The sequence below is a fragment of the Colossoma macropomum genome, unplaced genomic scaffold (genome assembly GCF_904425465.1).
Source record: "Colossoma macropomum unplaced genomic scaffold, Colossoma_macropomum, whole genome shotgun sequence".
Taxonomy (NCBI): Eukaryota; Metazoa; Chordata; class Actinopteri; order Characiformes; family Serrasalmidae; genus Colossoma; species Colossoma macropomum.
Genome location: NW_023495761.1, coordinates 1,501,934 through 1,521,122, shown reverse-complemented (window position 1 = coordinate 1,521,122; position 19,189 = coordinate 1,501,934). Strand labels below are relative to the sequence as shown.

The 19,189-nt window shown below is 37.9% G+C and overlaps 1 protein-coding gene across 3 annotated transcripts in view; it reads left to right on the top strand.

Annotated features, from left to right (window-relative positions):
* pnpla6 (patatin-like phospholipase domain containing 6) overlaps positions 1-19,189 on the top strand; it is a 44,973-nt gene that overhangs the window by 12,023 nt on the left and 13,761 nt on the right. For 2 of the 3 annotated variants that reach the window (XM_036563391.1, XM_036563389.1), the window contains exons 7-28: positions 834-993; positions 1,290-1,370; positions 3,088-3,216; positions 3,902-3,982; positions 4,256-4,388; positions 6,286-6,360; positions 7,255-7,358; positions 7,523-7,696; positions 8,226-8,303; positions 10,162-10,367; positions 10,890-11,021; positions 11,770-11,893; positions 12,159-12,272; positions 12,387-12,462; positions 12,743-12,892; positions 13,428-13,491; positions 13,615-13,783; positions 14,034-14,216; positions 14,544-14,662; positions 14,874-15,030; positions 15,151-15,267; positions 15,473-15,542. In XM_036563391.1, coding sequence (XP_036419284.1) covers positions 834-993; positions 1,290-1,370; positions 3,088-3,216; positions 3,902-3,982; positions 4,256-4,388; positions 6,286-6,360; positions 7,255-7,358; positions 7,523-7,696; positions 8,226-8,303; positions 10,162-10,367; positions 10,890-11,021; positions 11,770-11,893; positions 12,159-12,272; positions 12,387-12,462; positions 12,743-12,892; positions 13,428-13,491; positions 13,615-13,783; positions 14,034-14,216; positions 14,544-14,662; positions 14,874-15,030; positions 15,151-15,267; positions 15,473-15,542 — 2,696 coding nt within the window. Of the gene's footprint in view, positions 1-833; positions 994-1,289; positions 1,371-3,087; positions 3,217-3,901; positions 3,983-4,255; positions 4,389-6,285; positions 6,361-7,254; positions 7,359-7,522; positions 7,697-8,225; positions 8,304-10,161; positions 10,368-10,889; positions 11,022-11,769; positions 11,894-12,158; positions 12,273-12,386; positions 12,463-12,742; positions 12,893-13,427; positions 13,492-13,614; positions 13,784-14,033; positions 14,217-14,543; positions 14,663-14,873; positions 15,031-15,150; positions 15,268-15,472; positions 15,543-18,458; positions 18,576-19,189 lie in introns of all 3 variants that reach the window. The other variant, XM_036563390.1, reaches the window with a different exon arrangement.

Sequence of the window (19,189 nt, the reverse complement as noted above, 5' to 3'; positions counted from 1 at the left end):
TGGCCAAAGAATGAGTTTCTACTTTATTGAATACTACTACAATCGATAATAGTCAAGTTTTAACATTTAAAAACAATGAAGTTGAATCACTACCATCATGCATCATGTACTATGCGCTTTTACACAGTTGTTATCTTCAAAATTACAGTACTGTATAAAAGACAGTCACCTTTCATTCATTTAATTTCCAGTTATAGTAACCATTAAGGACTGAAGTTATTCATAACATTTGACCATGTTCTAAGACTGAACTTTGGTAGTGTGTAAAAATACAGATCTGAAAAAATCCAGAGGTATTTCTGTTCATCCTTCCACTGTGCAGAAACAACTCAACGCCATGAGTCTGAATGAATGTGTAGCTATCAAGAAGTCATTACTAAGAAAAGGAAACAGACAAAAAAGAACATTTGCAAATTCAAGAAGTGAAATGAAATGGCTAGTGTTCTCAGACCAATGGACTGAAAACCCCAGAGTCCAGACCTCAGCATTATTAAATGTATTTGGGATTATTTGAATCGGGAAAGGCTGAAAATGCAATCAGCTTCTAAAACTGAACTTTGGAGTTGTGGAAAAACTGGAAGTAAGTCTCCCAAAAAGAATGGAAGCTGTAATAAAGCCACAAGGTGGACACACTAAATTCTGATCAGTTTAATATTATATTAAATTGTTGAGGCTTCTGTGTAATTTTCTGTTAAATATGTTTCTGTTTCTTTCTGACAGAAAAACTAAGTTGTACTTTATGGCCATTTTTGACTGGTTTTTGACTTTTGCACAGTGCTGTATATGGGAAGTCATGAGATGACCTGTATTCTCTCTCTGTGGTTTATGTGCAGTGTTTTAGGCCACTTTGAGAAGCCTTTATTTCTGGAGCTCTGTAAGCACATGGTGTTCCTGCAGTTCCAGCAGGGCGAGTACGTCTTCAGACCCGGACAGCCTGACAGCAGCATTTACGTGGTGCAGGACGGCAAACTGGAGCTGTGTCTTACCGGACAGGTGTGTGTGTGTGTGTGTGTGTGTTAAAGAATAATAATCTACTGGCCACTGGAATGTGTGGTCTATAATTGCACATAGATAATGGTGTGCTTTGTTATCTAGAGAGGTTCATGTGTGCTATCATTAAGCCCTAACCACTTACCTCCTACAGTATCAGATTAGGGGTTTTGTGTTTTGACTGATTTGTCAATTTTAGTCTTGAGAAAGAATTGTCTGGCAGTGTGCAAAATTAACAAGTCAATCAAGCATTTATCATGAATCATTAACTCTCTATCACTGTTTATCTTTTAATAAAGGATGGCAAGGATGGAGTGGTGAAAGAAGTGTACCCAGGAGACTCTGTTCATAGTCTGTTGAGTATTCTTGATGTCATCACAGTAAGTCACATCCACTTCCTGCCCAGACATTCCATAGTGGAGTGATGACCTCATTTACAGTCATAGTACATGTGTCAAACACTCAGCCCCATTCAGCTTATGTGTAATAGACAGGCTTCTGCTTAATCTCCACTTCCTCCTTAGTTCTTTCATCTTTCTGTGTCTTTCTCCCTTCTCACTTTCTCTGTTTCTTTTACACTTGTATTCTAAGCATGTAAACTGAACCTAAACAATTGAAACTTTGATTACAAATGTTAAACCACAAATTAATGTAAAAATGTTAAATAATTATTCAATCTAAGAGAAAAAAAGACAAAAGGGCAGATTTACTAAGAGAGGTAATAATTACCCACAATTTAACAACACTTTGCATCAATTTGATGGCCAGTTTAGTGGGTAATCTGCTAGCGTACATGCAAATGAACATATGAGCAGCTGTGTTTGGCTGTGTGAAAGCCTGTTTCCACTAGATAGGTGAAAAAAATATATATATGTTTTTTGTTTCAGGTGCAAACTTGGCTCTTTAGGTCGAAAAGATGACTTATTTTCAAAGTCATTTGACTTAGTAAATCAAAATGTTGACTAACTCAAAAAAATGAATTATTACTTGTCGAGAAAGTATGCGTTTATTGCAACTTCATAATGAATTTGAGAAAATAAGACGTCAATTAGTAAAAAAATTGAGGAAATTAAGTCATTATTTTCAGGCAAAACCAGAGGGCTGTCTCACGAAGGCTTTTACAAGGCTGCATCGCAACCAATCAGGGACTGATGGACCCTTTTTGACAAACATGTCAAGAACATCACTTCTTCTGTGGAGGAAGCAAATCATACTACATAAATTTTAATAATATAAAACAGTTATTACTCCAATAAGCACTAACACAGTGACAGTTGTAATAAATGCTTTACTTTTCACATATTTATGTACATTTCCTCTTCTTTTTTGAGAATTAGGTCACTCTGTTCTTTCTTGTTTTTCACATGATTAGTTGGCCATCATAAATGTCACATTTTCATCTGCATGCTTGGGTATTTAAACTTGGGTTAACAGAGAAAGTTCATAAAATGAGTTAACAAAATTCCTATTTTTAAGGTTTTATGAAACTGAAACTTAGTCAGAAACCTTATCAGAGTTGAACTTGATTCACACAGGACTCTGCTCTTTGATGGTGTTGTAAATAGACCCACATTATAAAGAGAAAGCAAAAAGTTTGAAACATTGTTTTTCTAAAACTGTTTGTTTTGTTTTTTATTTCCTTCATCAGATCAAGATTACTGTGGAATACATGTCAGGCATTTAGAAGTGTTTTTTTTCCATCAACAATAAATAAATGTGTAAAAATGTGTTTTCTCTCTAAGCACAAATAGTAGCAGCCACGCTAGTGCCAAAAAAGAAAAGCTTTAAATAGCGCAGTCAGTATTTATGATCTGTCTTGGTAAATTGGAGTAGGTGCTTCGTTATAATAATCTTCTCCCAGTATTTTGCACTCTGAGAGGGAAACTCCTATAATTGCATATGCAATGAAGCAAAAGCGAAAAAGAGCAGTGACTCCCTCTTTGTTCATTTTATAGGCGCTGAAGCCCCATTGCATCTTTAAATCATAACAGCCACTATTTAACACCAAATTGGAGTTTGCAGTGGTGCAAAACGTTAATAAATGCCCCTAAATGTAATAGGTTAATAGGTAATATTTTCTGCCTTTGTGGCTTTCAGGGTCACCAGAGGCCGTATCGGACAGTGTCCGCCAGAGCTGCAGAAGTGTCTACTGTTCTCCGCTTGCCTGTCGAGGCTTTTTTGTCCATTTTTGAGAAATATCCAGAGAGCTTAGTGCGCGTGGTACAGGTAAGGAGTCTGTGTGTACTAGGGCCGATATTGATACAGTTTTAAAAATTCGGATTGGTGATAATATTGGCAAATATCATTTTTTATTTTGGGTTTTTATTTGTTTAGTTAAACACTGCGTTACTGGTAGATATGATTCTCACAGTTTCTAAACTTGAATAAACTGCAGTAACTCACAGTCTTAAATAATATAGATATTGTAGCACTGGAGTGGTGCTATCCTGAATTCTTTTAGGTTTTGATATTTGTGCATTACCTCTTATTACTTTTATCATTCATTAGATCCCATTAGTTGTTTATATTATATTATTCTCATGCTAAAGGTTTTGTTATTTTAACCACAGCAGTGTTCATTGTTTAGGTTTACTAGTTTAGCCTGCATTGCTAGCCTTATATTGTGCACCCCAGTGGCACAAATGACCAGAGTTTCCCTGGAATTTGCTAGTTTCAATCTTGGTGATGCTGCAGCCAGAAAAGCTGCTAATTATACATATGCTATGGGTGGTATTTTCACTGATCTCAAGAAACCATGGGTCATCAATATTGGCCAACATTATTGCGCAACTAATGTATTTCCCTGACCCTTGTATGTACGATACTTTTGCTTAACTTACTAGTGCTTTGCATCCAAAAGTGGTGTGAGTGGATGTCGAAGTATATGTTTCTTTTTCTTTCATATCTCTAGATTATCATGGTGAGGCTGCAGAGGGTGACAGTTCTGGCCTTGCACAACTACCTAGGCTTGACTAATGAGCTCTTCAGCCATGTAAGACACAGAAGCACATACACAAACAGACATGCCTCCATAAAGCAAGCTATGAGAATTCGACATACTTCATAAAAAGGTTTATATAGGGTGATTTATTTTCTGGGAGCAAATGTTTCATACATATAATGCAGTAATAGTAATAATAGTTGTGTAAAGTAAGCAACGCAAGACAATCATCAAATCAAGTTTATAAAAGTATGCCTTTAGCTGCTTCTTCAAATGACATACCATTGTCACCCGGTTACCTATTTTGTATTACTGTTTTTGCAGGAGATGCAGCCGCTGCGTTTGCCCCCCCTCTCTCCTCACACCACCCGTACCAGCCCTGTAAGGCACAGCAAACGATTCAGCAGCCTCACCGTTCCAGATGAACAGCGAGAGGCTGCTGTCCGAGACGCCAGTGGTAAGATTTGAAAGAAAGATGAAAGAAACAGTAAAACTGATGCTGTGGACAAACAGAGAAAGACATGCAGGCAAGGCAGAAAAAAGATTAAAAGAAGATGCTGTTTGCTGGAACATAAGTATAAAACTTAGAGTTCAGTGTATTCTCAGCTGTAACACATCTCAGCTGTCTAATTAAGAGCTTGATAATTAGGTATGAAGTTGAAACCAGTGTGTAGTTCACTGGATTCAAATGGTAGTTCAGGAAAAAATCTAGTTTAGCCAAATCTTGCTTTACCCCAAGTTAATCAGCCAAGACCTGTGGTGTCTGACACAACATACAGCTATCTATAACATATATACAAAAGTCAAATAGCTAAAAACAGCAATAGCAAACCTCTTAAAGCCTGAATTACACTGCAAAAAATCAGTGTAAAAAAATAAAAACAACTCATGAACAAAGGCACTTGAATCAAACAAAATTATCTATTAATATGGAGAGAAATATTTACTCAAAACTCTCTTAATATAAGAAAAAAATCTTCTATAGATGATCTTATAATCTTAAAATCAGTATATTTTATAGTTTCTATAGTATATATTTTATATTTCATTTATTTTATAGTGTATATTTCATTGGTTAAAGACGTAGATTTAAGTAACTTTAATTTGATCTGGTGTCACAAAAAATCTAAAATTAGAAAAAAAAAATAGCCAAATCTTGTTTTCTTTTAAATATACAAAAATGTCCAATTAAATTTAAAGTAAGTAACGTCTTGAAATTGCTTCCTTTATAGTGGAGAGCTTTAAAACTTTTCAGGTGTCTCAAAAAAATAAATAAGATATTTGTAGACAAAATTTCTAAAAGCTAGCTGATTAATCTTACACATACATATGTAGCCCAGTCTGTTAATCTTTAAATACAAAAGCAAAATCAAGTGTTCATTTTCAAGATTTTTTGCCTCGTTAAGATTTCGTTTATAAACTGTTCTGGATAAAGTTTAGCTTACCTGAGATCCAGTTCATAGTTTTGATATTGAGCTGTGAGTGTAGTCTTCCAGTTTAATACAAAACATTTCTGCTTCAACACTCAGCCACCCTCCAGATGATCAGGATAGCAGGTGTCTGAATAAAAAGTATTACCTTTTCACATCTTTTAGTCTAATAATTTGACTAATTTACTGCCAGCGCCATTATCACTGCAGGTTCGTACTGAGGAGTTTTTCCTTCGCTTGATGAAGGAAGAATCACTAGATGTAATTGGCTAAGAGCCACGTCCCAACATCACTTTGCAAATGGTCAATTGTACCTGGACTTTCATCCATTTATATAGATCAGACACCAAATTCTCACTCTACAGCTCTAGGGTAAAAAAAGTTGCTCTAGTTAAAAACCAGCATCAGCAAGAATGCACAGAATATCCACTGTGACAGAGCCAGACTTAAGAAAGCAGAACGCTGAAAACAGGCTATTTTCTCTCTGTGTGCAGCCGAATGTTTGATGTACCGTCGTACTGTGAACTGGCTAATTACTCACTAATTGCTGAAATCTTACATGGTTATTTTAAGATGACCTTAACCAAACACATCATTAGTAAATAGTGAACTCAGAACATCTGCATTCATGCTGAAAGCATTACTCATGTGTATAATTAGATCATTTTCACTTAAGAACTTCTGTTAACGTACAGTTCAGCCCAGAGTGGTGTTTCAGTACTCCAGTCTGTTCTGATTACTTTTAGGTGTCCATTAAGGGCACTGAATAATGTATTTTAACATAAATGGTGATATTGTAAGTTGTTTGTAGTGTGTGTTCAGGGTGTGTCAACTGATGGCAATGAAAAACGTATTTCATGTTCTTCTTCATGGTTTAGTAAAAGGTAATTTAAAGTGTATTTCTGTACTATGGGTTTGTTGTAGGGGATCATGGGAAGGAAGGCAGCAGCACCATTCCAACCCTCAGCAGGGCTATCTCCATGCCTGTGGACATCGCCGGTGGGTGTTTGTGTGTGTCAGTTGTTACTGTGTAACGTAAGATAATGTATATTGATCCAATTTCATTTATCTTTATATCTTATATCTTTACCTTTATATTGGCCTATTTGTCAAGAAGCTTTCACACAATTTAAAAGGCAAATGACAAAAAATGGAAATAGGTTTTGTTCTGACAGCAACAGTATGCAACTGTGTCAGTTTGTAAACACAAATAGCAGTGTTTGTGCCTGCTGCAGAGTTTCATCTGAGAATATGAAGCAAAACAGCAAACAGATAAGAGGCTGAATGATGACATGCTTCCTGTGCGAAAAGCATGCTTTATCTTTTCATGTGCTATCTAATGTTGGTTGTTTGGGCTAACCTCACTCTTCTATATTTTGTACCTCTCTCACTCTTTTCCTCCTTTCCATCTCTCTTTCTCTGTCTAAATGTGCATTGAAACACATTAAGCAATTAATCTGTTAGAATAGATGCAAAAATACTTAATAAATAAAAAAAATAAAAAAGGCACAGTAAAAAGTAAAAATTTTCCAAAACGTAGTTGATATCTTGTGAGCTAGTTATAAAAATATAGTTTCAGATATCAGATATGTCCTGAGTCATTGCATGAATTTGTTACATTCCATAACCAGTGCACTACTACTACAAGTGTTGTGAAAAAAATAATTACATTCATTTTTCAAACAATTTGCAGGAGAAATCAAGCACTTCCTGTCAAATTGTAACCATTTATGACTAACTTAACTATTATTCATCACTGATTGTAAGTATATAAATGGTAAATTGCTGTATGATGTAAGATGTGTGGTGTCTCTTATCTCAAACTGCTGACCTGAAGTAAGACTTTCCTGAACACACTTTGGTTTGCAAATCTGATGTGTGTGTGTTTTGTAGGCATGCAAAAGAGCCTGCGTTCAGATTTTGACATGGCATATGAGAGGGGTCGGATATCTGTGTCTGCTGAGGATGGAACACCAACACCACCCACGTTTACACGGGTTAGACACACACATGCATGCCTTCACACACACATGCAATTATATTCTTTAAACTTTACAGTTTCTTCGATATCACGTAAAGTAGAGATCGCACTGCTTGGGACTGAAGAATTATAAAGAGAATGCAGCTTGTTTGACTGTTCAGAAATATGTGTTTCTCTCAGTCTCAGGACCAGCGAGAGAGGAAAGTTACAGTAGATGATGTGCCATCAGGTGTGTATCTGTACCCAGAGGAAGAGTCAGGCCACGAGAACGTTTATGGGCCGTTACCAGGGCGACCCAATGCATCCCTGTTCGAAGAAGCTCAGAAAGAGATCCTTAAACTGATGAGAATTGAGGTACAGCTTGTGTGTGTTTACGGTTTTGTGCATGCCCTCAAGAAATAGTTCTTAAGGAGCTTAAAAGAATAGTTCAGTGAAAATTTGAATGTTTCTCTTAGCTCAGCTATCACTGATAAGACATGTTTGGAGTTAGAAGTTTTTTAGTTTTGCACTATGAGGTTAATGTAGCTAACGAAGAGTGAAAGCTTAAACCACAGAAATTAGCATTGTGGATAAAAGTATGAACAGATGTTAGACTTCAGTGCAACATTCTTTGGTCAGATTGTCATACAATATGTAACACAGTCTCACAACTCACATATAGTTATCTAATTCAGTTTACTAAATAGCCCCATGCGGTTTGAGACGAGTGTGTGATGCAGTTTGCATGATGCTAATTGAAGGTTATAAGGTCCCATTACTTGTTAGCTACATTAGCTTCCTAGCTCCAGCGCAGAACAAGCAAACCAGACATGTCTCAGATTTGTCTCAAATCTCAAATTTGTAATTTTTTCTTTAATCTTCATTTATTCTTGTTGTTTGTCAGGACCCTGCTCTGCTGAACGGACGAGTGACATTGCACCATGCCAAAGCTGGAGCTGTCCTGGCCAGACAAGGAGACCAGGTTTCACATCCCTCTGTTTTTGTCCATCCCTCCTGCATCTTTAATACAACCCTGTTTCCAAAAAAGCTGGGACAATGTGCAAAATACAACTAAAAGGAGAACGCAATGATGTGCAAATCATTAAACCATATATTTAAATGAAAATAGTACAAAGCCAATATATCAGATGTTGAAACTGATGTAGAAATTTTATTGTTTTTAGAGAAATATATGCCCATTTTGAATTTCATACCAGCAACACATATCAAAGTTGAGACAGGGGCATGATGGTTCTATGGTTGGCTATGCATGGTAGAGTTTTGACTTGCATTTGTGGTTGCAGTGATCAAATGTGTTCACAGACAATGTTTTTGTAAGTGTTCCTGAGCCCATGCAGTGATTTCCACTACAGAATGGTGTCTGTACCATCTAATATTGGTTTTCGGCCTTGTCCCTTACATATAGAGATTTCTGTGGATTCTCCGAATTTTGTAATATTATCTACCGTAGATTATGAAATTGTCAAGGTGTAACAAATTTTCTGTTGAGAAACGTTATTCTTGAATTGTTGTGCTATTTGCCTACGCAATGTTTCACAGAGTGGTGAATCCCTCCCCATCTTTGCTTCTGAAAGACTCAGCCTCTCTGGGATCTTCTTTTAGTATCCACTCATGTTACTGACCTGTTGCCAGTAGCCAATTAGTTGTGAGATGTTCTGCCAGGTTTTTTTTTTTTAGCGTTACACAACTTTAATATTTTAGTGTTTTGTTGCCCCTCTCTCAAGTTTTTTGAAACGTTTTGCTGGCATCAAATTCAAAATGGGCATATATTAAACAATGACAAAGTAAATAAAATTGTTGAAATTTAAAATTTCAACATTTGATATATTTTAAGGTTTAAATGATTTTCACATCATTGCATTCTGTTTTTATTGACATTTTGCACAGCGCCCAAGTTTTTTGGAAACGGGGATGTACTTCCAACATCCTTTACTTAAGTTCTATAAGGAGCTTTAGATAAAATCTAATGATGATCTGGTTTGAATTCGACACTGGGACAGTATTAGACTATTTTATTTGTTTATTTGGTGTCTTGGATTCATTCACATTGAAACACAAGGCAAATCAAGGGCCATGATCTCTGAATTTCAGCTGGTCAAATCGGCATGAAAGATGAATCATCACCCACAATTTATTTTATAATTTCTTTATCATCTTTGATTTGTGGGTAAAAGAGTGGTTTAAACTGCTTACCAAGATGCAATGCACATTTCCTGCTTTTAAGCCACTGTTAAAATATCAGTTGAGACAAAAAACAAATTCGTTTCAAAACCTGGGCTTATATTTATGATGTTTCTCGAAGTAAGAGTGCTAATTTAGGAAATGTTCCTGTCAGTAAAGTCATGGTGAATAAAAGAGGAATCTGATCCCAGATCAGCACTCCTAGTGTGAGAACTGTGCAACTGACTTTGCAGTTTTGGATAATGCGGCATCAGAAGCCATGCAGTGCTATTTGCACTAAAAGGCACATGTATTTACATTGTATTAGTACATTATTGATTGGAGTTGTAATACTTCTAGGCCTGCACCGTTAGGCCTGCACCGTTAGGCCTTAGCTCAATGATCTGTTCTTTTTTCGCTGAATATGTTGTAGTTCTATTGGTAAATCAAGGAATAAATGAGTCACAATGTGTTGGTCAGGCAAAATGTATATAATGTACGTTTGAAATCTTTTTTCTATCTCTTTATCTAATTTTTTTGTTTCCTGTCAAATTAATTAAATTACTTCTCCTTTCTTTGCTCTTTTCACTCGATCCACACTCTTTTGTTCCTCTTCCTCTGTCTGGTCTCCCTCTTCCTGTCTTTCTCTCCACTATCAGGACGTGAGTCTGCATTTTGTGCTGTCAGGCTGCCTGCACGTGTATCAGCGCATGATCGACAAGCAGGAGGATGTGTGTCTGTTTGTGACGCAGCCCGGTGAGATGGTAGGTCAGCTGGCAGTGCTGACCGGTGAGCCCCTAATCTTCACCATCCGGGCCGTCAGAGACTGCACTTTCCTCAAAATCTCCAAATCTGACTTCTATGAGTGAGTCTCTCCACTCTGTTCTATGAAGTGTATGCTAAAATTTGACTTTTACAAATTACATTACAGTACATGGTGCTGTCTACTTCCACAAAAATTAATCCGCTAAAAGTTCATCATATAACTTTCCAAAAGTAACAGAACAAATATGCATGTCATGGAAAGTGGCTTCAAGAAACTCAAGAACAGAGAAATGTAGTGTTGAATCTCTAGGTGTTAGGTCCTGATATGGCATCTTCAAGCAGAGGTTTTGGTCTAAGACCAGATGGTACAGATCTTTAATGATGACCTAGAAGTAAGATGTTTGTTTTGAGATGCTGTGTGACTCTTGGTGCCTTACTTACCTGGTCACTGGTTTGGTTTCTGGAGAACTCAGTGAAGAAACCAGGATTTAATTCAGGCTTGATCTCCAAGCTAAAACACAGCTGGTTTATGACTATGATGCAGAATTATTATTATTATTATTATTATTATTACTGTTTCTTGCTCAGTCTTGCTAATGGATTTGTATGCTCTTTTCTGTAGGATAATGCGGGAGCAGCCCAGCGTGGTGCTAAGTGCAGCTCACACTGTGGCCATCCGCATGTCTGCTTTCGTGAGGCAGATGGACTTTGCTATAGATTGGATGGCTGTGGAAGCTGGGCGCGCTCTCTATAGGTACTTCAGAACAACAGTCACTAGTAGTACTACTGTTAACACTACCATTAATGAAACAGTAACGTTACTAATGCTAAAAAGACAGCCTGTAAGGTTTTTTGATGGTATTTTCACAGACTGTTCTTTCAATTCTATACTGTTTTTTTTCTAAAACATAATACATAAACAGCTCTTGAGACACTATATGTCTAAAAGTTTGTAGACACCCAAAAGTTTAGACATTCAGAGTTTCTTCTGAAACCAAGGCCATTTAGAGGGGGTTTGTCCCCCTTTCCTCCAGTAACAGCCTCTACTGTTCTGGAAAAGCTTTATGCTAGATGTTGGAACACTGCTGTGAGGATTTGATTGCATTCAGATATAAGAGCATTAGTGAGGTCAGGTAATGATGCTGGGTGATTATTTCTGGGTCACAAACACCACTCCAGCTTATCTCAAAGATATTCAGTGGTGCTCCATCACTCCAGAGATTGCAGTTTCTCTGCTACACAGCCCAGTGCTATGGGGGCTTTATAACCCCTTTAGCCAGTGTTTGGCACGGGGCATGGTAACCTTAGGCTTATATTCTTCAGAACGTCCCATTCTGTTGGTAATACTTTAATATAGAGATTATACAAGCTCTGTGTGCGGAGTTGAATGTCTGTCAGCAATCTCCTAAAACTAGCTGAATTCATTAAGTGCCTGGATACATTGTCTTATTTTGGTTTTGAATACTTCAAAATGAAACCTGATTAATCCGCTTCTTTTTTAGGCAGGATGATCAGTCTGATTGCACCTACATTGTGCTGAATGGCCGTCTGCGTTCTGTCATCCGTAAGGCCAATGGAAAGAAGGAGCTAGTTGGGGAGTATGGACGAGGAGATCTAATTGGGGTGGTGAGCTCTCCCGATAAAACCTGTTTAATGCAGTTAGTTTAATGCAGAAAACTCATCAGCTTATTATCAAGCCGTTCATCAATGGATTGAGTTGTTCTGGAGCATGAAAACACTAAGCTATGCTTGCTATAGCCTACAATGCTGATTTAAACGGTTTGCATGACCAGATTTTGCCAGAAGGAAGTTTCTGTTATGTTGTGGGTCATATTTCACTTTGTTTATTGTTGTTGTTTATTATATGAGGAACTATATACCTATTTTTCAGGTAGAGGCGTTGACTAGGCAGCCCCGGGCAACTACAGTGCATGCGGTCCGAGACACGGAACTGGTCAAGCTCCCAGAGGGAACACTAAACAACATTAAGAGACGCTATCCTCAGGTATCGGGAGCAGACCTATACACATTACATATAATTCAGACTTAAAGATATTAACTAATATGATGTGGACCGACTATTGTGTGTGTGTGTGTGTGTGTGTGCGGGCGCATGTAGGTTGTTACTCGGCTGATCCATTTGTTGGGCCAGAAGATTCTAGGAAACCTTCAGCAGACCCGTGGACATTTCTCAAGTGAGTAAAAAAACATGAAGACAGTCATCATGGTAACAGTGTAATAAAATGAGTAAATATGAAACAAGAGGTTTTAGCCTTACCCACAGAAAGGTTGCATTGTTCTGTTATTATTATAAGTCAGAACTGATCTTGGTTAAAATCAGGAAGTTTGAAGAAGAAGAAAGGAATTTACAAATATTACAGGAAAATTCCACTTATTTTTTTCAAAACTCAAGTTCAAATGATTAATGGTTAAGAAATCTCTGCCTTCACAAACAAGTGAATGCTATTTCTCCAGGTTCAGCTCTGGGTTTGCCTACTGTGGCATCCAGTCCTGATGTCACCAACCCAGCCAGCAACCTCTCCACTGTAGCTGTACTGCCTGTCTGTGATGAAGTGCCAATCAATGCCTTTAACCTGGAGCTTAGCCACGCCCTCAGCGCCATAGGTACGGCCTGCTTTTAGTTGTTAAGTGGTAGTTAGCATAATATATTACTGTAATGCTGCTTCATGGTAGTATTGTTGTGCTGAAGTCCAGGACCCGGGCTCAAGTTTAACATCTCGTGACTGAAACGGTGCCACTGTGCATTTCAAATCCTGTCTGTGGTGAATATTGGTGCTCTATGAATTTAGAAGCTTGTTTTAAGTCAGCCACATTTATATTATATTATATTATATTATATTATATGTGTTGATATTATAATACTTGGGTGCTTCAAGTTGCTTTAAATCTTGTGTAGAGTTTTTTACATTGTGACTTTAGGCTTTACTACTTAAAACAAATGAGGAGCAAAAAAGAATGGAAGGTTTAGGGATATAACAGAATAATGACCTAATCAAAGTGAACTCTAGGCAGCTGCTGGTCTTTATGCACATTATGTAAAATCACATTAAAAGCCACTAGTAAAACCAGAGTTAGATTTTATAAAAAGTTATGTTTCATGACATGGACTGAAACTTGTGATGGCTCTGTCTGATTTTAGGTCCTACTCTGCTGTTAACGAGTGACATCATCAGAGAGAGACTTGGAGCTTCTGCCTTAGACAGGTAAAAATGGCCAATATGGGATATGATCAAGAGACAGTTAAAGATGTTTTTAGATGTCAGACCTGAATCATGCAAAGTCTTTTTTGCTGCATTCATGTGTCTCCCTCTGTTTCTCTCTCTCAGCATTCATGAGTACAGGTTATCCGGCTGGTTGGCACAGCAGGAGGACATCAACCGGATAGTTCTGTATCAGACAGACAGCAGTATGACTCCCTGGACACAGCGCTGCATCAGGCAAGCAGACTGCATTCTCATCGTTGGCCTGGGAGACCAGGAGCCCACTCTTGGCCAGGTTTGTATGTGTTCTGTCGGTACATGTTAGGGCTGCGCAACATATTGTTTGTTAATCACTATCGTGGTTTCGATCTTACTGATTTTGTGTAAGGTGTGCATTATGTGTATTGAAAGGTGCATTACAAATAAAATATTCACCTATATATTCACAGTACTTTAATTTGTTCATACAGCCCTAGTACACATGGTCTAGTATGAATGAAAACACTAGATTGGTTTTAGACTGGTCTTAATGTTGATTCCCACAGTTGGAGCAGATGTTGGAGAACACAGCAGTGCGGGCACTGAAGCAGCTGGTTCTGCTGCACCGTGAAGATGGGCCAGGCCCTTCCAGAACTGTGGAGTGGTTGAACATGCGTAGCTGGTGCTCCGGTCACCTCCACCTCAAATGCCCCCGCAGAGTCTTCTCCCGCCGCAGCCCCACTAGACTGGTAATGACCTTTTCCAAACTTTAAATATGTGTAAATAAATTAAGGAATTGCCCACTAGGAACTGATAAGGATGAGTGTTCCAGCAGAAGGACTAGATTTCTAATGTGTTTTCAGAACATGAGAAACATACTGCGGATTTTGTTGTTGTTATGATGGTTTGTTAATGTATGAGTGTGTAAAACCATAGGATTTATGTCTAATTCTGTTTTAAATATCCACCAAATTAGGTCCCAAACTGCTATCAAATTGAGATTGAAATCAAACAAATTTATATGGAATTTACAGATTTTTAAAGCTTAAAGTCGGTTATTTTTGTTTGCATTACAGAGGGAGGTGTATGAGAAAGTCTTTGAAAAGACTGCAGACAGACATAGTGATTTCTCCCGTCTGGCCCGAGTCCTCACCGGAAACAGCATTGCTCTTGTACTAGGAGGAGGAGGAGCGAGGTGAGGGATATTTAACAGAATTTTAGAATCACATATCTGTCTTTCCCAGAATTCTATATGAATCAATCAGCTTCACGTTCTTGAATTTCCTGTTATCTTAGCAAAGAAACACACATTGTTTTTTTTATCATTATTTTAGCCATTAAAATTCACTAAGAAATGTTTCTAATTAAGACCTTATTACCTTTGGGCACCATTTTTGTTAATGTAGGGGCTGCTCGCATGTCGGTGTGATCAAAGCCATGGAGGAGGCAGGGATTCCCATCGACTTAGTGGGTGGAACGTCTATCGGCTCTTTTATTGGTGCGCTCTATGCAGAGGAAAGAAGTGCTGTTCGGGTGAAGCAGCGAGCAAGAGAGTGGTCGAAGGTAGAGTCAGTTTCCACCTCAGTTTTCAGAGCCTGTGAAGTAGTCTGTGGTCAACGAGAAGGTCAACCACCTGTACAAGGCTGTACTTCAGCATCAGTGCTTGTCTTCCTGTACCCTTAGGCAATGAATTCAGTGTTCAAAACAGTCCTGGATCTGACTTATCCCATTACGTCCATGTTCTCTGGCTCCGCATTCAACACCAGCATTTCCAACGTATTTGAGGATAAGCAAATAGAGGTGAGATGTCACAGATGTAAATGAGAGAAATGGAGTACTTGAACTCTCATGCTGAAAGAGAAATGATTCTTACTGAATTCTTTCCTCTCTTTCTATTGTTTTTTTTGTGGCCTGCCTGATGTTTTGAAGTTGTAAGAAGTTGTCTTGAATAAAATAACAAATTTTATCATGAGCATCTCATTTTATCCTCTTTTTGAATTTGTAGGACCTGTGGCTGCCTTATTTCAATGTGACCACTGACATCACAGCATCTGCAATGCGGGTACACAAAGACGGTGAGTTAGAGCTGAACATAGGCCCCTGTGTTTTATCTGTCAATCGTGGATTAGCTTAATACTAGCAGTAATTCAGTATGTATCATGAACTTGAAAATTATTCCCCCCACTGATTATAAATGGAGGGGTTCCAAAGGGTTCTGTATTAGGGCATTATGCATTTTATAAAGAGATCAACTATAATAATACATTTAGACAGTTGAAACTCATTTAACTACACACACAGCTTCTTTAACTGCATTTATGATGACTCAGAACTAATGTTAAAAAGTGCAGTGGTTTGTTTATTCTAATAACTGATTGAATGTACTATAGTACTGTCTAGTCGATATTACATTTAAATATAATATCATAGGTAGACTAGACATTTATCAATGTAATGACATTAAATTATGATGTGACGTTTTTATTAATGACTTTAGCTATTGGTTGTGATTGCTTGTTGTAGTAAACATTTAATGAGGGAAGGCTTGATGCTGCATGTTCTGTGATTGTGTTATTTACCCTTTTGGGGTTTGAATAAGGATATTGAATGGGCTACATTATTACACTGTGAAATCTGAAGAATGGTCATTCCATCTTGCTTTTCTAACCGTCCATCTTGCTGAAATGTTAGTGCATTGATTGACTGTCTTGACTGTAGCCACTAACTGCTGTACAGTTATATGGATGATTGACCACTGCTACGTCCCCAATCAACATCCACTGATTCTGATTACTTTTAAACTGTGTTAATGTCGCTATGCAGTTTGCTGTTTTGCTCAGTGACACACTGGATTTGGGGATTGCACATGGTCATTCATTCATCCCCGTTCACCCGTTTGGCTTGTAGGATTGCCCTTAGCATGACTAACTAACAGCAGGTCCGCAGTTTGTCCTTCAGTTTCATCTCTTCTTCCCCCTCCCTCCCTCTCTCATTCTTGTTTTTCTCAGCTGTCACCTAATTTAATTTCATTCTGTTTAAATGTGTGTCCATGTGGTAGTTATTCATTTTTCACCCAGTGTCATCCATTTGACCCATCTTTTCTTTTCTTACTCATCTCTATGCATTATGAGCCATATGTTTAAAACCAAATTCCCAATAAATGTCAAAACACCTAGAACTATAACATCTGTTAATTAGCCATCAGTATTCTTAGAGGTGACATTAGAGTTTCATTAGAGAGGTGTAGAGAAAACTGTCCCCCGTAGTAGGATCCTGAACATTACCCTGTGCTTTCCTTGATCCCACTTAACATCACTTCTTGCCCCTGTTCTTATAGTCTCCACTCTCCACTGCTGTAGCTTTGCTCACACTGCTTCCAACATGTGACCAAGGAGATGAAATCACAGGTTGATTTTCAAAGGTCAGATATTGAGTCTCTGCAGCAAGATTTCATCACCCTGCAATGTGGGTCAAATTGAGCTCATCTGTTATCAGAGAATGGTCATAGTACAGGTGCTGTACTCGTTGCTACACTTTTCATCAGATGTGTTAGACTATGAGTAAGATTGTAGATGACACGTCAGAAGTTATCAGTTGAGTTTACAAACTTAATTTACGCCACATGTGGAAGCCACATTTCCACATAATTCAGTGGTTAAGAAGTGTACAGTTATTCAGAGTGGTTTGATTTGAATTGTGGCATTCTACAGATTTGTTCACAGCCGTTGTGATAGAAACCAGAAGCATTTAATGCCACAAAAAGCTAACAGAAAGCTATTATAGAAAATGGCTGCCTAAAACCTGAGATGTTTTTTACAATAGTTTTGAGAAAAGGTTACAACCTAATCTTGTTTATACAGGGCATTGTAAGGCAAAATAGCATATATGATTTGTATATGATATACTGCTATTTCATGATATATATATTTAAATGACATAGTTTTTACCACTAGTTTACTGTTATCTGCATGACACATACAAACTCAGAAGACACTGGTCATTGTGTGTAGTAAATTAAAAGCTGTATTCATAGACATCACAACCCCAGGTTGCTGTCACCACCACTGTGAAAAATTAGTGGAATTCCCCTTTAATGAACAACCTGACAGTTAAATTTAGTCTAAATTTTGCTCGGTATCTGTATGTGTTGAAGAAACCTGGTAGTTTTACATCAAAGTATGTATTTAATCAAGTTAATCAAAAGCACTTTAAGAGATGTTCAGTATTTAAGAAAGTATTAGTTTTTAAAAGTAGAAGTTTTCTGAAATGCATTTTTACTTGGCAACATCTGTCTAGATTCTGCATATTTCTGTTTTATATTTTGCTCAATTTGTGAAACTAAAGCCTACCGACTTGCTCTCTCTCTCTCTCTCTCTCTATCTCTCTCTTTCTCTCTCTCTCTCTCACACACTCTCACTCTCATTCTTGTTCTATCTTTTTTTTCCTATTCCTCATTTTTTTTCTTGAGCTTGGCATTGTCATCTCTAATCATTGCTGTGTCCTAACGCTTATCTCTCCATATTTGCAACACACACCTCAGATACGATATGAAAGTAAGACTGTTTAGAATTTTTAATGGACAATCCAGTCCCACACATTTAATTTGTAGCCTAGCTTGACTCCTAATCAGCAGTAAATTTGTGCTGCAGCCAGATTTAAGAATGTTGCAGAGCTTTATACTGTAAATGTCATGTAGAAATGATCCCCTTTTGGGGTTTTGGAGATATTCTTTTCTTATTTTCCCTTTCATTCTCACTCATTTGCCTCTTTTATCCTTTTTATCTCCCCTACAATCTGTGTTTCTCCTACATTTGTTTGCTTACTTCTGTACAACTATGCATCTCTCTCTCTCTCTCTCTCTCTTCTCTCTCTCTCTCTCTCTCTCTCTCTCTCTCTCTCTCTCTCTCTCTCTCTCTTTCTCTCTCTTTCTCTCTCTCTGTCTCCTGTATCCTGTTCGTTTTTGATTTCCTCTTCATCTTCATTTTTGCCAGGCTGTGTGTGGCGTTATGTTAGAGCCAGTGCCTCCTACACCCCTTATTTACCTCCTCTCTGCGACCCCAAGGATGGCCACCTCCTCGTGGATGGTTGCTATGTAAACAATGTCCCAGGTCAGAAATTCCCCCCCAACCCCACCCACCCTGTGACCAACTTCTTCAAAGTGAGAACCCCATGGAAAAAACAACCCACAACCTCCCCATTCTTTCAGATCCCTTTTTTTGTATTAACCCATTACTGACCAGTCGGACATTGGGAATCCATGGCTTGGAAGGAAAGATTAAAGTGTCCAACAGGAGGTGGAGTGGAAGGGAGTGACACAGTGCTATTCTTAGTGTTTGGATAATTTTATATTATGTTTCGACCAAAAATGTTAATGGCTACCAATGAATGAAAGCCAACTGCCATCACTTAGCTTAGCATTCCTGCATTTACTTCATGGCTGTTTGGTTTTATTCATTATGTGCACATTTGGCATTTTTGGTCAAGGTATACTTCTAGCACCAAATGTATATTTGGTTTTGTCCCTATCCATTATCTCCATAGATTCCTCTTATAAATTCATATTTATATGTAAGTCAGAACTGCATGGCCCAGCCTCATTTCAGTTGCTTTGCAAGATAATGAAAGAATGATGCAGCTGGTTATCTGATTCTACTAAATGCTATGTCTGCATGTGTTTTTGCGTTTTAACCCTAACCTGCAAGCTTTACGCTTTTGCCTGTAG